This window comes from Asterias amurensis, chromosome 1, assembly GCF_032118995.1.
Source record: "Asterias amurensis chromosome 1, ASM3211899v1".
Classification (NCBI taxonomy): Eukaryota; Metazoa; Echinodermata; class Asteroidea; order Forcipulatida; family Asteriidae; genus Asterias; species Asterias amurensis.
Genome location: NC_092648.1, coordinates 149,118 through 170,729, shown reverse-complemented (window position 1 = coordinate 170,729; position 21,612 = coordinate 149,118). Strand labels below are relative to the sequence as shown.

General features: G+C 38.6%; 1 protein-coding gene across 2 annotated transcripts in view; it reads left to right on the top strand.

Annotated features, from left to right (window-relative positions):
* Positions 1 to 21,254, top strand: part of LOC139941261 (uncharacterized) — a 31,783-nt gene extending 10,529 nt beyond the window's left edge. The window contains exons 4-19 of one of the 2 annotated variants that reach the window (XR_011786584.1): positions 2 to 145; positions 925 to 1,906; positions 7,606 to 7,709; positions 8,151 to 8,260; positions 9,663 to 9,770; positions 11,055 to 11,166; positions 11,570 to 11,722; positions 12,383 to 12,491; positions 13,303 to 13,410; positions 15,525 to 15,633; positions 15,827 to 16,011; positions 16,458 to 16,566; positions 17,021 to 17,127; positions 18,537 to 18,645; positions 19,099 to 19,206; positions 19,800 to 21,254. Coding sequence is in view for 1 of the 2 variants with exons in the window: in XM_071937739.1 (XP_071793840.1) it covers positions 2 to 145; positions 925 to 1,058 (278 nt within the window). In the remaining variant the exon portion in view is untranslated. Of the gene's footprint in view, position 1; positions 146 to 924; positions 2,610 to 7,605; positions 7,710 to 8,150; positions 8,261 to 9,662; positions 9,771 to 11,054; positions 11,167 to 11,569; positions 11,723 to 12,382; positions 12,492 to 13,302; positions 13,411 to 15,524; positions 15,634 to 15,826; positions 16,012 to 16,457; positions 16,567 to 17,020; positions 17,128 to 18,536; positions 18,646 to 19,098; positions 19,207 to 19,799 lie in introns of those variants that run through there. The other variant, XM_071937739.1, reaches the window with a different exon arrangement.
* Positions 21,255 to 21,612: the final 358 nt, after the last annotated feature.

The following is a 21,612-nucleotide window of genomic DNA, read 5'->3' as shown; positions in this document are numbered from 1 at the left end:
GTTTCCAGAAGGAGCCTAAGAAGTACCAGTTATGTAGAAAGGATCGATGGAGAGCAAAAAGAAAAAACGTTCTCAAGAACTTTCAGTTTAACTTTGACTCAACGATCCCATACCTCCATCTGTACAAGGCATCATCAAGGAACTGGTGAGTTGAAGTTGTGTACATCAATGTCAGGTACGGGATCATCCACTAGGAAACTGGCTGGTAGAGCAGAATGAACTACCTTCCCAACTTATGGTTAAGTGCCTTGCTCAAGAGGAAAAGTTTCATGACCGGGATTTGAACCCACACTCTCTGCTGCTAACAATACCAGCATGGGTCTTGTGACACACCACCTGTGATGTTTGTTATTTGCTATTCTAGATTGTGTCAATCTATTTAACATTTTGGGTTTCTTAGTTACCTATGAATTAACTCTCTGGAACAAATTACCACATACCATAAGATCTTCTCCAACAGTTTTAGCTTTCAAACACAACCTTGAAACTTATTTATTCTTGTGTATTATATTTGCTTTTGTGAAAGCACACATTATCGTGTGACAACGGTGTTTTTTCTTTCATTATTATCTCGCAACTTCGACGACCAATTGAGCTCAAATTTTCACAGGTTTGTTATTTTTTGCATATGTTGAGGTGCACCAAGTGAGAAGACTGGTCTTTGACAATTACCAATAGTGTCCAGTGTCCTTAATGCCAAAGTTGGTTTAATTTTTGCACTGTTCTATTAAGTTCACCATGTTGTTACTGGTTTCCACTCATTTTTTGCTTAGCAAACTTATTTTTTCAGGCAGTATTTTGTTGTTAGAAGTTGGTACCAAATCATGCCAAAACTAATGACCACCAGCTGACAGTTTTTATTACTTGAGACAAATTTTAAACTGTGTTTTTTTAGTCAGTTTGTTGGGTTTGTTGTTTTTACAGCACTCTGTAATCTCTGTCACCATTGCCCCATCACACCTGACGACCAAGAATATTTGCTCTCAGGGCATGAGATCAGTGTGCCCACCGAGACCCTTCTCATAGAGACACCAATGTGCAGTACGTCCGTCTGGTGAACTACGGAATGAAGCAGGCTGTCGGCAAATTCCCGCCCATTGCTGGCCCCCTGTTGCGTAAGAGGGGTACCCAGAGAATCTCTGGGACATAGGCTTTAAGCATATGTCCCAGAGGATCTACTGCATCCAGTACCTGCTACCACCCAGGACGCTACAGGACACTTTACCCAATGATGACACCACCGACAACCGTCCAGCCCCCAGAGCGAACCACAGAGGGTCTCTCACGCTAAGCTGCGGAGATCTGGTCGCCCCCTAGACTCAAAGTCTAGAATGAAATGTATCACTTCATCTGAGGAGCCCACCAGTATGGCATGAGTCGGCCCGTGAATAACCACTCAGCAGCGAAGAAGCTCTCAAACATGAAGAAGGTGCTTCAGCTAATGGAAGGAAACCAGGGGAGGCTGGGTGCCCTCCACTTCGAAGTAACGATCTTCAAGGGCACCCTACCAGAGGCCATCCATCACTTCGTCATTGCCCTTCCTTTCAATCTTGATCGTGGCCATGCCTTGCACCACTGTAAAGAAGAAGTTTATAACCAGTGACGACTACATCCTCCAGGCAACCCAGATGTTCAGAACGGCAGAGGTGCTCCTGCGCCATGAAGGAGTTACTGACAACCACGCTAGACGCAGACCAATCAATGGAGTTGAAGAAGAAGGAAGACCTGAAGTCCCTGCTTGGGTATAGCACCCACCAAGGCTTTAAAACAGAATATCTGATAGACCCCAATGCCAGGTGGCAGTAGGACCAGCAGCCTCCACTACAGCTCAGCAACAGCGACGACAACGTGCCAGACCCACATGCAGCACCTCCACCAGAAGCACTCAATGACGCTTGGTTGAGCTGTTAGTATTGTTATTATTTGTATTTTATTAAAAAACACAAATTGTGGCCCAAGGGCCAAATTGCATGTGACTGTACAGAGAATGAAGTTTAAAATTTCAAATAAAGAAATACATATCAATACATCAACAAAATAAAATAAGAAACTGGACTGTTTTGGAAACAGGTGATTCTCATCATTGGAAGTGAAATATTGTTTGGAAAGAGATGTTAAATGGGAGTTGTTAACAAGACTGTTAGCAAAATGTTCACAATGATTTCTCCCCCTCCCAGCCAGCTGTGTACCAGGTTCCGATGGAAACATTGCCAGCGTCGGATCAACTGGCTACTGGCACTGCCGCGATTTTGTCGTTTACACTCCCAGTGCGTATCTACCGATGAACAGTTGAAGAACAGGTTTAAGGAGTTTTACCTGTGTTAAGTTGTATTATGATAGTATGTTTTCTGACAACATAGCATAACCTTAAACCCAGACAATTTGTTACTGAGTTACATGTATTGTGTCCAATTGATTTATTGTGTACAGAAGAATAGGAATACAATGTATGTACCAAAACGAAAAACTACTTAAATTATCTCTTTATGATTGGTTGCTTAAAATAACACCCCAAACTGTTGGTGACCAATTAATATTGAGTTGTCCAATGAGAACGTCTTGTTTTTTATGCAAATTTGTTTATGAAAAGCCCAATTGACATGACACAAGGCAGCAGATTGTGCCGGGAGGGGGTGGGGGGGGGGTGGGGTGGGTAGGGATCAGGGACATCAATTGGGGGGGGACACACCAGGACATAAGTTGTGGGGGGGGGGGGGACATAACTGAGAGGCAGCAGCGGCGCTACGGGGGGGGGGGGGGGGGCAAATTCCCCCCCCCCAGTTATTTTGTTTGCCCCCCCCCCCAGTTTTTTCCCCGATGGCGGAAATTGAGTTTAATCCCAAACCATTGCACCCAATTTGTTACAATGTTGTTTGTGCTGGAAATAATAAACTCAATTTCATCCATTATAATTAGCTGGCACCACCAAAAAAGCCCAATACACTTTCCATCTCCGGCAATGTTAATAAAATGTGGATTTATTTATCTGTACAAGCTTGTGAACTTGCTACAAATAGAAATGCATTGTCTGCCCAAAACCGCAAGCAGCCATTGTACACGCAGTTTTGCTCACAGTGCGCAGCCATTGTACCTGCAGTTTTACTCACAGTGCGCAGCCATTGTACCTGCAGTTTTGCTCACAGTGCGCAGCCATTGTACATGCAGTTTTGCTCACAGTGCAAAGTCTTATTTCTTGAGTGAATACAAAAGTTAGTTAAAATGGATATTAGAAAGTCTTGCAAGAAATCCAAACGACCTCCATGCCATGATAGGCATGGCACAGATCTGATTCTGAATCAAGCGATGAGAATCCTGAACCCAAAGACAAACACCCCAGGATTGAAGTTAATATTGCTGTACACGTCCCAGATGATCAATTTGAAGTCGATGCTTTTCTGCAATACAAAAATTACATTACAGATTTGTTTTGCCCCCCCCTAAATTTAAGTTTGCCCCCTCTTCCCCCCCCCCCCCCCCAGAGTAACAGGTCTGGTGCCGCTGCCGCTGCTGAGAGGGTGTGCCCCACCCTATGACCTCGCCCCCTTAGTTACGCCACTGTAGATGTACCAGGTTCAAATCCCACACTCATCTCAGTTTTATTGATTGACTGCAAAATTTTATTTAGTTAAAAAAGATTTAAAGCTACAGGACTGACTTCCAACATTCTGATTCCTATCAACAATTGTGGCAAAAACTGGATCAATGTCTTTTAAAAAGAAATTATCTTATTCTTTGTTGTTATTTTAAATAATGAGGTGAACTTGTATTATGCAACTTGTAATGCAAATAAGTTTCCAAAATTCTTGGCGTATGATCACCTGCATCGTTTAATTCAGATAAGAAACAAAAACTGTCAGTGACCAGAGTTGTCCAATGAGAACGTCGCGTTTTGTTATGCAAATTTGTTTGTGGAAGCCCCACCCCCTTGCAATCACATGACACATGCACAAGCAGCATGCAGATTCCACCGCCATTTTTAAAGACAAACTCGACTGTGTCAAAAGTTGCTGTGGCTGTTTCTCAAACAAAATTAAGTTTTTACCGAGTTCTAAGGACACAACTTCCACACAACTGTAATGGTGAGTTGCTATTAGATTGTGATGTTGCTGATTTTCTTTTTAAAGATTTTCACTTCACGAATTTGAGATAATGTGTGGGCTAACTGTGACCCCGTTGTCAAATTCTAAAACTCCGAACTTGTGGAGCGCGGGTGCCCGCGGAATCGGAGTGCGCTGCCGGGGAAGTGTGTCCAAACCCCGGCACTTGGTTGGAATGGTAGTCTACTACTAGTCCAGTGTATCGCACATGTAGGACGTCCTGTTTTCAAGGTGTCCCTAAAATCGGCATATCTGTTACCTCTCTGAGCGCGATATAAACAGTTCCTAGAATCCTAGATAACGTTTTTGTGGTTTTGACGGACTTGCCATTAAATATAAAATCAAAGTGTCACCTATCTCCTCTTGACCAAAACTTAGAAACACATAAGCATGGTAAGGCTCCTTAGTATAGTTGCACCATAGTGACCATGGTTGCACTTGTAAAGACAAAAAGTTTTAGTGTTTTAGCGATTTTTACAAGGGTACAAAATATGTCATAAAGTTGGGGGCCATATAAACAAAAATTGCCCTCCAAAAAATTTCATCCCAACAATATCATCAAACACTTTTTCAATCCACAATTCACGATGATCAAATCATGTGACTGAACATTCTGAAAAATACAGAGGCTTATATGTATAAAGACACTGGACACTATTGCCATATTGGTAATTGTCAAAGATCAGTCTTATCACTTGAGTGTATCTCAACATATGCATAAAATAACAAACCTGTGAGAATTTGAGCTCAATCGGTAGTCGAAGTTGCGAGATAATAATGAAAGAGAAAAAAACGTGCCCTTGTCACACGAAGTTGTGTGCTTTCAGATGCTTGATTTTAAAACCTCAAATTCTAAATCTGAGGTCTCGAAATCCAATTCGTGGAAAATTACTTCTTTTTTGAAAACAAAAGTGCCCACTGCCTTTTAAACAGCCTTGTGCCTTTATTATTATCTGGAGAATTTTGTCTGTAGCCCTCTTATCATTATTGTTAATACTTAAACATCAGCTTGGTGGTTCAATTATCACGGTTTATTTATATCGTAGGAGGTCCTGTTTTCGAGGTGTCCCTAAAATCGTGGCAAATCTTTTGCCTCTCTGTGCGCGATGTAAACAGTCCCTAGATAAAAGAAATTGTGGCTTTATTTGCCAAGCAAAGAGTCTCCTCTCCCTTGACCAAAACTTAGAAACACGCAAGGCTCCACTGGTTATTTGCACTTGTAAATGCAAAATGTTTGGTATTTTATGCATTTCTACAAGGTACGAAAAATATGTCATAATGTTTAGGCCATATAAAAATATTTGCCCACCCAAAAAGTTTCATCAAACACTATTTCAATTCACAATTCATGATGATCAAATCATGTGACTGAATATTTTGCTGTGGATTCTGGAAAAAAAATACAGACTTAAAGAAGCCATGTGCTTTATATCATTTTCTGATATTTTTGGAGATTTTTATTTTGTAACCCTCATATCAATATTATTAATACTAAAATTTAAACATCAGCTTGTTGATTCAATTATCACAGTTTGTTAATACGCTTTATTATACATTTTAAGAAAAAAGGGGAAACAAATAAATAAAAATAAGATTTGAAAGCCAATAATTATTCACACTTTTTATTAAATTATTTATTTTTGTTATTTTTTGCAAATTACCATGGTAATTTTTAAAATTTCATTAAAAATATTTTGAACAAAACAAAGACAACTGCTGGCTATAGAGTCATACACAGAGTCTCAAAGAACACTTGTAGTCACTGCAGATGTTTCTTCCATGTATGGCTTCACCGGGAAACCATACTTTCTTGTTGCAGTGAAAACAGGAAAAACTCAAAACAAATGGGGCCAGTTGAAGTCATCGAAGATCGGTGTGTAGTGTGAATATTTCAATGTCCATCAAGTTTTAATATATGTTTGCATACTTCATATTAACAAATGAAGATAATTAGGGCATCGGTTGATATATGGCATCATTATTTTTTTCCCAATTCAAAGAAAAAGGCATAATAGCATGAAAACTGGTAAGAGGAGGATACACTTGAAAAATAGAAAGACACACATATAAAATTTAAAAAAATCAGATTTGAAAGCCAATAATTACACTTTTGATTAATTTTTTTAAATATTTTTTTGGTTTTGCAAATTACCATGGTATTTTTTTTAATGTAGTAAAAAATATTTTGAGTAAAATGAAGACAACTGCTGACTTAAGAGTCGACCACAAAGTCTCACAGAAGCTTGTAGTCACTCACTGCATATGTTTTCTCCACGTATGGCTTTACTGGGAAACCATACTTTTTTGTTTGCCTCGAAAACAGGAAAAGCTAAAAACAAATGGGACGCTGTTGAAGTCATTGAAGATCAGTGTGTGGTGTGAAAATTTTAATGACCATCAAGTTTAATATATATGTGGCGTGTTATGGCCGTGCGGTTAAGAGCACCAAATTCAAGCTCTGGTGTTTGATCAGCAGAGTGTGGGTTCGAATCCCGGTCATGACACTTGCTACGTAAAATTGGGGAGGTAGTGCTTTCTGCTCTACCAGCCAGGCTTCGGACTGATGATACCCAACCCTACATCGGTATGGACTGTAAAAGGGGTAACCCTGTTTCAGCCCTAGGAGTAGGTGGCAATGGCTCCTGAAAAAAATAATTGTAGCCCACACCTTGAAGTGGCCTTCCGGCCTTGTGTGTCTGGCGACTTGCATAACAAAAAAACAAAAAAATATGTTTGCATACTCCTTATGAACAAATGAAGGTAATTAGGGCATCAGTCGATATATTTGGCATCATTATTTTTTTCCAATTCAAAGAAAAAAGGCATAGTACCTCGAAAGCAGGACAAGGGGGTATTAAGCTTACTCTACAGTGCGAATAGATTTTTAATGGAAAATTTTCCATATGGCGCCACCACTTTTTCATTTGATATGAAATAATATAGTAGGCCCTATCTAATTTTCCTCAATGAGATATCCCTTTTTGTAAAAATGAATGAAAAACTGGTGGCGCCATACGGAACGGAAAGTTATCCATTTTTTATTTTTTATTAATGTGGACATATAAGGAGCTACACTTTCGTTCTTATATTCTTCATTGACTGTTCATCAGACTATTTAAGGACCCTGCGTGTGGGTTTAGGGGGCGTTTTCAAATAAAACAATTTTCAAGCAATATCAACTTGTGGCAGCAATATTGAAGAAAAACACCCCTTTCAAAAAATGTTGTTTTTATTTTGTTTGCATTAAGGCTAGCCACACAGAACGACGGGCCATTGTCACACACTGATATGCATTAAGAGAATGGGAGAGTTTGATGATAGACTTTGATAATAATACATCAACACTTTCAAGGAACATTTCAGAATTGGTAAGAAAAAAACTTGTCTAAGATCACAGATTAACAAAAAACTGACATGATGATTGTAGAAAACATCCCTTTTAAAATGGCGCCGTCCACTAGTCTTGTGGTCAAAGCATATTGTTTGTATTTTTTGTTTGTATTTATAGGCTAGCTACAGACGCCATTGTCAAATGAAGTCTACCTCTCCAAAAGCAGATGCATGGGACTACAGCACAGCTTCAAGATTCAACGATGTCTTCACCATCAACCGGTAAATTTATAAACCTTCAATTTGAGATGCATGAAGAGATTTTAGGCAGTTTGATGATATTGGGCTTTGAGAAAAGTATGTAAAAGTGTACGACATGTTATTTTAAACCACTTACAACTGGGTTAAAATCACAGTTGTGTCATTTCTTTTTGATGAACAGGGCACTTTTGCTTCATCCTCTGGAAGGTGCATACAGCTGTGGTTCTTGTTTATTATGTATCACATGTAAAAGAACCCAGAACACTAGCAGTGAAAGTGGGGTGGGGGGCTTGTTCCTGTGTTTCTGGTATAGTTTGGCAGCAAGTTTCGCCACCATAATGTGCTTCCCTACTGAGTGATTTTGAAAGCTCACATAATAGTTTTTTTGTCAACAAATCCTCCAGCTTCCTTTTTCTTTGTTCAGGCGTCTCATAGACCTAATCAATAGTTTCCCTTTCGCAGAATATTGACTTTATTCTCACCACTGTCATAAAGTCTACCTCTCCAGAAGTAGATGCATGATGTGAATGCAGCCCAGCTTCAAGATTCAACAATGTCTTCTACATCAACAGGTAAATTTATGAAAAAGCATCGATTTGAAATGCATCAAGAGATTTTTGATAATATAGGCTATGCTTTGAGCATGAATTCAAGTATTTCTCTTGAAAAAAAGTTCTCTAGACCATTGTCTGCCTCATGAATTTCAGCCTAACTTCATCAGGGAATGCTCCCCATCTAAGCCCAGACCTCTCTAATTGGTGAATAATTCTCTGGGATGTCATTTCCCACTTCCCCCACTCCATGGTCTCATGGGGGTTATTAGGCTCTACTCTAAATGTAAACATGGGTTTATATCCACAATGTGCTGAACAGTACATTGCTGACCTGAAACAAGGTCAAACCAAAGGGCTGAGCAATTAACAATCTATTAGGTTGACTTCCCCTCATTAAACAGTAATCTATCCATAATCCAGCTGTGGTCCTAACCAAGGACACAGTGAAAACTAGGTTAATACTCATTGAATTAAACCTGACTATACACACACACCCAAGATAACCCTTGGACTGTTTTCAGAATCACAACACAGTGAAACAATGTCAAAACAAAATGAATATAGGCTTCACTCGTTAGATGAGAACTCAATGAAAACAATGTAAAAAGGGAAACTTACAATTTCAAGGAGTCAAGTGGATTTTTACTCCTTCTTCAAGACAGAGCATTAGTTTGAGATGCATAAAAAAATATTGGACATCCAGTCATCTAGTTCGATGATAATAGTCTTTGCTGAGGAAAATATGTTACGCGGTTAACTAAGTTTGTTTCTGAAGGTAACTGCTTGTCGCTGGAAATTCTGCAAAATATTTTGAAATCAATTTATTTTTTTAGAATGCTTGTCACAATAAAGTTATGACATCGCCATACAAAGACAAAAAAAACGCTCTCATTCATTGTACCAGGATTTCCCTTTCTCGTTTGAGAAATTTTGGAATTCCTTTACTCATATTGTGAATTGCCTAAGCCTTGGTTGTAAGCCTTTACCTCCCATGCCGAATACAATGGTGACAGCTTATTAATTTCTTATAAGAATCATTTGTATCACTAAGGTCTAGAATTGATAACTTCCCTATAGTATCCAGAAAAGGGGAGATTTTCTTTCCCTCCAAAAATTGTACATTAAATTGTAGTTGAAAAAGGTTATAAAAAAATCTACACCAATGTTTTGCTTCACCTGTAAAGAATGAAATCCTCACTGAAACCCCACCCAACAATACACCCCCAGTGGCAGCCAGGGGGAAATGATGCCATCTTTGAAACGTGTAGTGTTTGATAACACAAGCTGTAAAGCAAGTGTTTTGAGATTAACTGTATGGCATCCTCTTTTGGTCAAATCATTATGAAACTTTTGCTGCTCTTGAGAATAACAGCAATACACCCTTTTTACAGAATTTTGTATACATTTTGTTTACATTTAGGCCAGCTACAGACACACCATTGTCAGATGAAGTCCACCACTCCAGAAGTAGATGCATGATGTGAATGCAGCCCAGCTTAGGATTCAACGATGTCTTCTCCATCAATGGGTAAACCTTTAATTTGAGATGCATGAAGAGATTTAAGACAGTTTGATGATACTAGGCTTTCAGAAAAATATCTCAACATGTTCTAACCACACTTACCACTTGGTTCAAATCCCGGTTGTGGCATTTCCTTTTGATGAGCAAGGCACTTTTGCTTCATCCTCTGGAAGACGCATACAGCTGTAGGTCTTGTTTTGCAGTGAATGTGATGGGCTTGTTCCTGTGTTTCTGGTATGGTTTGGCATGGCTTTAATGGTTTTATATGTCTGAATCACCAGATTAACATGCATTGATTCATTGAACGCCCAACGCAAAAACCGTAGCACAGCTAACAATTCAGATACAGCCATGGTAGCCGCGGTGGGCGGTGCTGGGCGGGTCTGCCCAGGACTCAAAAAGCACTCAGAGCAAAATACATTATGCCGCCCAGCACACATTTGAAATACTGTCCACTGCGTTGAACTGAGACGCAGCTTATGATAAGGAGTATCACATGTAACGGAGAAAGAACACAATCAAAAGGCCATTCATCAATAATGGCTCTTAATAATACATGTTGACCCCCTTGTCCTCGGTAGACTTCCAACAAAATTTGATTTATTGTCCACCACTAAAATTGGTCTAGCTACCACCCTGATTGCGACACATTTTCTGCCTACAACATAAAGTAGGATACCAGTGACACACGTAGTGCATGTTAATGGTATTTTAGCTGGTAATCTAATTCTGCTAAGCTTTGTGTTATTGTTAGGCGTAGCAGCTTGTTGTGCTTTAGCAGCTTTATGAAATCGAGCCCTGGTGTTCCGTGCCTTTGTTCCCCACACTCACACTCCTGTTGGCAAAACTTACTTGCCTAAAATAGGAAAAACCTGCTTATCAGAAAGATTTTGTGCTTAGCAGCTTTATGACATTGGGCCATGGTGTCACAGGAGGGGATGTATCCCCTACCAGTTGAATAATCTCAGCTCTAGCAACTCCAATAAACAAAATTCCTCGATCAGAAACCAGGCGCAAAAAACCTGCAAGACAGTTCTTTAAGAACAAACTCAACCTGGCAAGTAGATACACACATGGTGTTACCGTAAACCAAATATATATAATCACAAGAACCATCTCTTTCCTAACAGGTACTCATTTATCCCTGGTTGGGGAGGGACACAAGTATCATGACCGGGATTGGAACCCACACTCTACTAAACAGAAACACCAGAGCTTGAGATTGGTGCTCTAATCTCCTCAGCCATGACACACCCCTTTTACAGAATATTGTTTATATTTTATTTCCAGTTAGGCCAGCTACAGACACACCATTGTCAGATGAAGTCTGCCTCTCCAGAAGTAGATGCATGGAGGGAATGCAGCCCAGATTAGAATTCAAAAATGTCTTCTCCAACAATAGGTAAATTCTAAACCTTTAATTTGAAATGTAGAAGAGACCTTGGGGCAGGTTGATTATACTAGGCTTTGAGAAAAATATGTAAATATGTACTAACCACTTACAACTTGGTTCAAATCCCGGTTTGGCATTTCCTTTTGATGAGCAAGGCACTTTTGCTTCATCCTCTGGAAGGTTTATACAGCTGTAGGTCTTGTTTGTTTGTAAACTTGTAAAAGAACCCAAACTTATGCAACTTGAACCTTGATATGAGCTTTATTTGGGGGAAAATTGAAACTTGAAAAAAAAGGCCCAAAATTGATTAAACATATGCTCTAAAATGATGCAGTGGGCTCTACTGATGCATTATTAAATCATTAATCAACTTCATAACTTGACGTGATTTTCTCATCTTGTTTGGTTCCAGTGTTCAGTAACTTGTGGTGTTGGTATCAAAGTCCGAACCATTACATGTCTGAGACATCAACCTGATGGCAGCTCACCATTGGTGGAGTTTAGACTGTGTCCTCAATCAAGTCAACCATCACGTACAGAGTTCTGCCAACAAATCCATGTACAGGTAGGTACACTCAAATCAATAATAATAATAATGTGTCCTTTTATAGCGCCTTTAACGAGAGCAAAATGCTTTATAGAAAACCAAGAACCTAAAATTGAAGCTATTACAATCTACAGATACTTCCTGAGTGCCTTAAAAACTCACATAGTTCCTTATTGACCTAATCGAGAGGTGTCCCTTTCACAAAATTCTTTCTTTCATTCATTTAATTTATTATATTCAAAGTCGGAACCATTACATGAACGTAATGTTATTTTCAACCACTTACCACTGGGTTTGAATTCCGGTTGTGGCATTTCCTTTTGATGAGCAAGGCACTTTTGCTTCATCCTCTGGAAGGTGCATACAGCTGTAGGTCTTGTTTGTTATGAAACATGTTAAAGAACCCAGAACACTCTCAGTGAAAGTGAGGGGCTTGTTCCTGTGTTTCTGGTATAGTTTGGCAGCCAGTTGTGCCACCATAATGTGCTTCCCTAGTGAATGCTTTGAAAGCTCACATAATAGTTCCTTTGTCAACAAATCCTCCAGCACCTGCATTGGCGGATACCGGCGCTGTATAAGACTTCAGTTATTATTATTATTATTCCTTTTTCTCTTTATTCGAGTGCCCTTATAGACTTCCCTTCACAAAACATTATTTATATTTTGTTCCCATATTAGGCCAGCTGCGGAGACACCATTGTCAGATGAAGTCCACCTCTCCAGAAGTAGATGCATGATGGGAATACAGCCCAGCTCCAAGATTAAACGATGTCTTCTACATCAACAGGTAAATTATAAACCTTTTTAAGGCACTCAGTGGACACTATTGGTAATTACTCAAAATAATTATTAGCATAAAACCTCACTTGGTAATGAGTAATGGGAAGAGGTTGATGGCATAAAAATTGTGAGAAACGGCTCCCTCTGAAGTGACGTAATTTTCGAGAAAGAAGTAATTTTCATCGAATTTACTTTTAGACCTCAGATTTAGAATTTGAGATCTCGAAATGAAGTATCTGAAAGCACAAAACTTTGTGTTACAAGGGTGTTTTTCCTTTCGTTGATATATCGCAACTTCAGGTTTGTTATTTTATGCATATGTTGAGATTTACCAAGTGAGAAAACTGGTCTTTGACAATTACCAATAGTGTCCCCTGCCTTTAATTTAAAATGTAGAAGAGACTTTAAGGAAGGTTGATGGCACTAGGCATTGAGAAAAAATGTACGAACCACTTACAGCTGGGTTCAAATCCCAATTGTGGTGTGTCATTTTGATGAGCTAGGCACTTTTGCTTCATCCTCTGGAAGGTGCATACAGCTGTAGGTCTTGTTTGTTTGTAAACATGTTAAAGAACCCAGAACACTTGCTGTGAAAGTGGGGGGCTTGTTCTTGTGTTTCTGGTATGGTTTGGCAGCAAGTTGCGTCACCATACTGTGCTTCCCTTCCTTGGTGGTTGCTTGAAAGCTTTCATTAATAGTTCCTGTGTCAACCAATTCTACAGCTCCATTTTTTTTAAATCTTTGTTCAAGTGCCTCATAGACCAAATCAGTAGTTTCCCTTTTCACAAAATATTATTTTTTATTTTATTTCCGTTTAGTCTAGCTACAGACATGCCATTGTCAGATAAAGTCTACCTCTCAAGAAGTAGATGCATGATGGGAATACAGCCCAGCTGAGGATTCAACGATGTCTTCTACATCAACAGGTAAATTTATTAAAAGCATCAATTTGAAATGGATCAAGAGATTTTGGATAGATTGATAATAACAGGCTTTGAGCATGAGTTCAAGTATTTCTTGAAAAATGTCTGTTGTAAAACCATCATGAAATTTCAATGAAGAGCAGGTTTTGGCTGAAATTTGGCAAATCATTTCTCTTTCACCCAACTTTCAGGGTATTGCAATTACCTTAAAAACACCTTGAAAAAAGAATCTCCAGAATAATGACTGGCCTCGGTGCCTGACTCAAATATTATGGGCAAGGGCAACTGAGGGGCAAAGAAAAGATTTCAGGGCATTTGAATATCTTTTTTTTCTACTCTATCAAAAACATCGGCAAGAGCGACTAGTAGAAACAATATAAATTTTTGGTTTTTACCCATATACACCGATGTGTGTAGCACTGTATACTCAGTACTTTCCCGAGTCCTGTGAAAAAAATCACAGGCATTTTACTCGGGTGGGATTCGAACCCACGACCTTTGCAATTCTAGAGCAGTGTAATACCAACTAGACCACCGAGATTGCCTGGTAGCTAGAGGCAGTTCGAATCCCTATGTTTTAGCAGCGGGTACTGCAAACGATTTAGCAGCGGTCACTGCAAACGATTCTCGGTGGTCTAGTTGGTATGTCACTGCTCTAGAATTGCAAAGGTCGTGGGTTCGAATCCCACCCGAGTAAAATGCCTGTGATTTTTTTTCACAGGACTCGGGAAAGTACTGAGTATACAGTGCTACACACATCGGTGTATATGGGTAAAAACCAAAAATTAATATTCTTTATTCTCGATGCAAATTTAACATCTATTAAATAGTAGAAACAAAAACAGTAGTCTGGAGTGTGGAGACGGCCAATATAGGCCTTTGGTTCAGTTGGTGTAGCACAGACATTTTCAAGTCCTGCTTTAGTAAACTTTTCTTTGTTCAACCCAAAATGGTTTGAACCCATTTAGTCCAGCAGAACTGAACATGAACCGTGACATTGAATACAACTAACATTTGTTTGCTGAAAGGAGTCCACCAGGGGGCAGGGTTGAGCATTTTTGGTTATTATGATAACGACAGCACTCTTCACATGTTTTCTCGACAAGGAATACTTTGAGGTGTGCACATACCAGATATTACATATGTAGATATTAATTCAGACAAGTGGTTAATAATATTATTTATTTACTTTCACCTCACTTTAGTGAAATTATGTAATCAATATGTTACTTTGTTTATGATCTAACCTTTGACTTGGGTGCAACATTTCGCAACATTTCTATGTAATTATTACATGAGTAAACTAACAAAAATAGTCCAACATGAGTGGTTTACCCTTAAAAATTTGTCTAAAGGGGACAAAATCATGTTCTCATTGACCTTCACCAGTCGTCCTGCTTCTCAGTATAACAAGATATATGCCAATGTATCAAGCCATTACTTGCAGTTTTTGGGGTGTGTGTACCTAAAACAGTTTTGTGGTGTCATATTTAACTATGATTATACAGTGATGCAACTATCTCAGTAAACAAATTAAGTCTCAACCAAATGCCATCAACTCTAGCCAAAATTACCATTCAACTGTGGCTGTTCCTTAAAGAAATGTTAGGAAGTGTTGCTCCAGGCCAAAGTTCAGATCAGAAACAAAGCAACCTATTGAGTATGTAATTTCACCAAAGTGAGGTGAAAGTAAATAAGTTATATTATTAACCATTTGTCTGAATTAATATCTACGTGAAATATCTGGGTAGTACACACCTAAAAGTATTCCTTGTCGAGAAAACATGTGAACAGTTTTGTTGTTATCATATAAAACACATTGATGAGCACTTGTGCACAAAACATATGGGAAAAGTAATTTTTTGCAATAAAAAAAAAATGCTCAACCCTGCCAGCTGGGCATGCATTGGAATTGCATACTAGACACCTTGAAGAACATATTTCTGCAAAAAAATCTTAGTTGTACGCAATGTCACGCTTTACCTGAATTTTGGGGTTTGGCTCCTGGACTAACACTGCTGCTAAACAGAAACACCAGAGCTTGAGTCTGGTGCTCTTCTCCTCGGCCAAATCACACCTCTTTCACAGAATATTGTTTTTATTTTGTTTCCATTTAGGCTAGCTACAGACACACCATTGTCAGATGAAGTCTACCTCTCCAGAAGTAGATGCACGATGGGAATGCAACCCAGCTTCAAAATTCAACGATGTCTTCTCCATCAACAGGTAAATTTATAAACTTTGAGTTTTAAATTTAGAAGATTTTTGGACTGGTTGATGACACTAGGCTTTGAGAAAAATATGTCAATATGTACTAACCACTTACCTGGGTTCAAAACATGGTTGTGGCGTGTCTTTTTGATGAGCTAGGCACTTTTGCTTCATAATCTTTAATAAAAAAAACTTGTGTCTCTTACAGAAACCAAAGCCTACCAGCAGATGATGCAGAGCTCTCAGGGATCGGCTAAACTTAAAGATCTGGATGGTCTGGGAGACAGCGAGGAAGATGACGAGGATGGTTCATCCAATGATGAAGAAGATGTTGAGATTGAGGAGGCTACCAGCCAAAATTAAAGATGATGAGGATGGTTCATCCAGGAACAAGTACGTTGAACCAATCCCTTATGATTTGAACTTAATATTCCTTTAACTCTATTTTGAATAACACTATTAAGCGGTTTTCATTTCACACTTTTCAAGTAGGATGGGCTTCTCAAAGCACTCAAACATTATTAACCCTGGTCACTGGGCCATTCAATCCATTCTTTGAACCATCTCAGCTCCCTCGGGAGTATGCAGCCTGTGCAACAAAGATGCGCTACTGTGCTAAATCAATCACAAGAACCATCTCTGCCCTCACAGGTACCCATTTACTCCTGGGTGGATGCAATTATAGTTGAGTGGGTGCTTACGAACACAAGTTTCAAAACTGGGATTCGAACCAACACTCTGCTGAACAGAAGCATCAGAGCTCAGCTCTGGTGCTTTTACCTGCTCGGATAAGACACACTGTGTTCACAGAGTATTGTTCATACTTTATTCCCATTTAGGCTAGTTGCAGGCACGTCATTGTGAGATGAAGTCTACCACTTCAGAAGTAGATGCATGATGGGAATACAGCCAAGCCTCCAGATTCAATGATGTCTTCTCCATCAACAGGTACACTTATAAACCTTTAATTTGAAATTTAGAAGAGATTTTAGGGAAGGTTGATGACACTAGGCTTTGAGAAAAAATATGTCAAGATGTACAAACCACATACAACTGGGTTCAAATCCCAATTGTGGCGTGTCATTTTGATGAGCTAGGCACTTTTGCTTCATAATCTTTAAGGTGCATACAGCTGTAGGTCTTGTATGTTATGAAACACATGTTAAAGAGCCAAGAACACTCACAGTGAAAGTGAGGGGCTTGTTCCTGTGTTTCTGGTATAGTTTGGCAGCCAGTTGCGCCACCATAATGTGCTTCCCTAGTGAGTGCTTTGAAAGCTCACATAATAGTTCCTTTGTCAACAAATCCTCCAGCTTCCCTCTTCTCTTTGTTCGAGTGTCTTATAATCCTAATCAGTAGTTTCCCTTTCACAAAATATTGTGTATATTTTATATCCATTTAGGCTGGCTACAGACACACCATTGTCTGATGAAGTCTACCTCTCCAGAAGTACATCCATGATGGGAATACAGCTAGCTGAGGATTCAACGATGTCTTCTACATCAACAGGTAAATTTATGTAGAATTTGAAACTTTGCATGGTGGAGATAAGATATAGAAGAGTTTGCGGTAACACCATTTAATAACAATCTCTAAATGAGTTGGGGTGGTTCTGAAAAGAACCGTTGGGTTAACTCAACGTTTTGATCAGTATGCTCTGATCGTCTTCTGGAGGTAAATTTATGAAAAGCATCGATTTGAAATGGATCAAGAGATTTTGGATAGTTTGATAATAGTATGCTATGAGCATGAGTTCAAGTTGTCTTGTCCCTGGGGTGAGAAATCCCTGTTGCGAAACCACAATGACATCTCAATGAAGAGCAGGTTTGGCTGAAATTACAGGAATAATTTCTCTTTGACCCATGCTTGAAGGGAATTGCAATTTTCTTAAAACACCTTGAATTATGACTGGCCTCGGTGCCAGACTAAAGTGTTTGGGGGTTGGGAAAGGGCAACTGGGCATTTGAATATATCTGATTTCCACTGTATCAAAAACATAGACGAGAGTGACTAGTAGAAACAAAACTGGTAGTCTGGAGTGTGGAGACGGCCAATATAGGATTATAACTGGATGTAGCACAGACATTTTCAAGTCCCGCTCTAGTCCAGTTTATTGTTCAACCCAAATGATTACAAACTTATCCAAGTACGTTGATGAACGAATTTCCTCATGAATAATATTCATCGTTTTTTACATCACATTTCCACACGGTAAGGGCTTTTTATATCGCTTCCAACATTATTACCCCTGGTCAACTGGCCTTAAATCATTCCTTAAAGGCAGTGGCCACTATTGGTATTTTCAAAGACTAGCCTTCACAGTTGGTGTATCTCAACATATGCATAAAATAACAAACCTGTGAAAATTTGAGCTCAGTCGGTCATCAAAGTTGCAAAATAATGAAATAAGAAAACACCCTTGTCACACGAAGTTGTGTGTGTTTAGATGAGGTCTCGAAATCAAATTCGTGGAAAATTACTTCTTTCTCCAAAACTACGGCACTTCAGAGGGAGCTGTTTCTCACAATGTTTTATACCACCAACCTCTCCCCATTACTTGTCACCAAGAAAAGTTTTATGCTAATAATTATTTTGAGTAATTACCAATAGTGTCCACTGCCTTTAAACCATCTCAGCTCCCTGTGGAGTATACAGCCTGTGCTGCCAAAAATGTTGCGCACTAAGCTAACCAACCACAAGAACCATCTCTGCCCTCACAGGTACCCATTTACCCCTGGGTCCCTGGGTGGAGAGAAGCAATTATAGTTGAGTGTCTTGCTCAGGGACACAAATATCATGACCAGGATTCGAACCCACACTCTGCTGAACAGAAACACCTGAGCTTGAGTCTGGTGCTCTTCTCCTCAGCCAAATCACACCTATTTCACAAAACATTGTTTTATTTTATTCCCATTTAGGCTAGCTACAGACACACCATTGTCAGATGAAGTCTACCACTCCAGAAGTAGATGCACGATGGGAATACAGCCAAGCCTCCAGATTCAATGATGTCTTCTCCATCAACAGGTACACTTATAAACCTTTAATTTGAAATGTAGAAGAGATTTTAGGGAAGGTTGATGACACTAGGCTTTGAGAAAAAATATGCCAACATGTACGAACCACTTACGACTGGGTTCAAAACATGGTTGTGGCGTGTCATTTTGATGAGAAAGGCACTTTTGCTTAATCCTCTGGAAGGTTCATACAGCTGTAGGTCTTGTTTGTTCTACATGTAAAAGAACCCAGAACACTCCCAGTGAAAGTGAGGGGCTTGTTCCTGTGTTTCTGGTATAGTTTGGCAGCAAGTTGCGCCACCATAATGTGCTTCCCTAGTGAATGCTTTGAAAGCTCACATAATAGTTCCTTTGTCAACAAATCCTCCAGCTTCTTTTGTTTTCTTTGTTCAAGCCCCTCATAGACCTGTACAGTAGTGTCCTTTTCACAAAATATTGTATCATATTCTTTATTCCTATTTAGGCTAGCTACAGACACACCATTGTCTGGTGAAGTCTACCTCTACAGAAGTAGATGCATGATGGGAATACAGCCCAGCTGAGGATTCAACGATGTCTTCTACATCAACAGGTAAATTTGTGAAAAGCATCAATTTGAAATGGATCAAGAGATTTTGGATAGTTTGATAAGAATAGGCTTTGAGAATGAGTTCAGGTATTTCTTGTTTCTGGACTGCCCAATCTCTGTTGTGAATCCACAATGAAATCTCAATGAAGAGCAGGTTTTGGCTGATATTCAAGGAATAATTTCTCTTTAACACATGCTTGAAGGACATTGCAGTTCTCCTAAAACACCTCTAACTAAAAAAGTCTTCAAACCATTGACTAGCCTCGGTGCCTGACTCAAATGTTTGGGGTTGGGAAAGGGCAACTGAGAGGCAAAGAAATGATTTGTAATCTGATTTCTACTGTATCAAAAACATCGGCTAGAGTGATTAGTAGAAACAAAAACAGTAGTCTGGAGTGTCGATATGCCTAAAATATGGCTATCGCTCAGTTTGTGTAGCGCCGACATTTTCAAGTCCTGCTTTAGTCAACTTTTCTTTGTTCAACCCAAAATGATTACAAACTAACCCAATCAGTTTCACTTGTGGTTTATTAGTTGATAAAATAAAGTTTTGTTTGGCTTATTGGTAATTGATGTAATTTATTTATATTTTGAAGGTGTGCCATCTGCAGATGATATCTACCTGTCGATTCTTGAGACCTGCAAGTGCTCATCAAGTGCCTTTCAACCGAACAGAGGTATATGTTAAATCCCTGTGGATGGTTTTCACTAACATCAAAAAGTGGTCTGTTTTTGCAGCACTTATACAACATAATATCTCACATGCCACAACATTAATGGGGAAATTATGCGGACGCCAGTCCAACCCATTTTGCGTGGCTGGTCCCTACAGATTGATTACAGATTTAAAAAATAGTAAACATGTTTTTTGATTAACACCCCTTCCTTAAAGCATACCGCCTATCATGCCTATGGTGAATTATCAAAAGTTGGTTGTATGGTACAGATATGGATGTTTTGTAGATCAGTTTAAGATGAAAATGTTAAATAAAGTATTCACAGTTTTGTGTAACACTAATTATATAGTTTGCAATGAATACTATTGAGATGTTATGCTGAAGAACCAGAAAGTTTGCTGAACTTCTCAGGCCTTTCTCAAAAAAACTCAACCATTTTCATGCACATACGTTAGGAACTTTTAAAGCATAACAATCTTGAAGGCTTCAGGGTTTAGAGGGGAGCAACCAATAATGGCATCGTAAAATATCGTTAAGGCATTCGAAATATCAAGTAATCTTGAATACTGGTTGATTTCATTTGTAAGATTTAAGACTTAAATTAATGATGTAGCGTAAATCCCTGATGCAATCTTACATCTCAGGAATGTTATTGTACAAAGTAAGCTCACCATTTACAAACAAAGAACACATTGTGTGTATTTTTAACTCCCGAAGTTGGATATCAATAAGCATTAGACAATCCTTACCAGGATGATTAAATTTATATAAAAATAACAGCACTTTGTATGGTGCACTTAATTTATTCCACAAATTTAATTTTAAAGGGGTCACATATTTTGTCAACTGTTAAGGTTTCTTGATGGACAAAGACCAATCATTTGAAATGTTAAAACAAAACAAAAATCAACCCAAAAGTCTACATTTTGTGAAAAAATAATGTCCTTCACAAGCCAGTAGGTCTTGTTTGTGACTGGCCACTGGTAAAACCTCGAACTTTGACCCAATATTAAAGGACAATAGTTTTATACTTTATTTTGAAAGTGACAAGGTTCACTGTATTTCTCCATTATTAGAATGCTCTTTATGGTGACATGGAAATCTCATATTAGTCCCTAGGGGCAAATGTTGACCTTTACTTGGGTGTTACATATTTTTGGTAATTGCAAAAAAAAGATTAATTTTACAGACAAATCAAAACCAGGAATTTACACATAATATCTGGGACAATACTTGATTATGGTTTACTATATTTCATTTGTTGACATTTTTACTGGTGGATATACTTTTGCACAAAGATTTTGGATTTACCTAAAAACGTGCCCAAACAAATGTTGAAGTTTCAAGAAACTTAGTAGTGTCAATTACTTACTGATAGACAAATAAAACTTTGTCAAGATAGTATAGAAATTATCATTCTTAAAAGATTTGATGTTATTTTGCTAAAGTAAATTAATATTTGTATTCAAAAATTATATTGTTTGTAATTAATTATTTGGAGTTGTCAAATAAAAAGACTCTATAAAGGTAGCAAAATTCTCTCTCATTTCCTTATTTTATGTACTTTTTTGTACAAATATTGTGTTATGGTTAGAAGTATTGAAATCAAGACATAAAGCAATAAATTGTCAACTGATGAAAGTTTGAACAATAGGTGTTTTGTTTAAAGATACTATTTGGACTAGAGCCCAAACAGATTTATAAAGTTTAATGAAATCACTGAAGTTGCTTG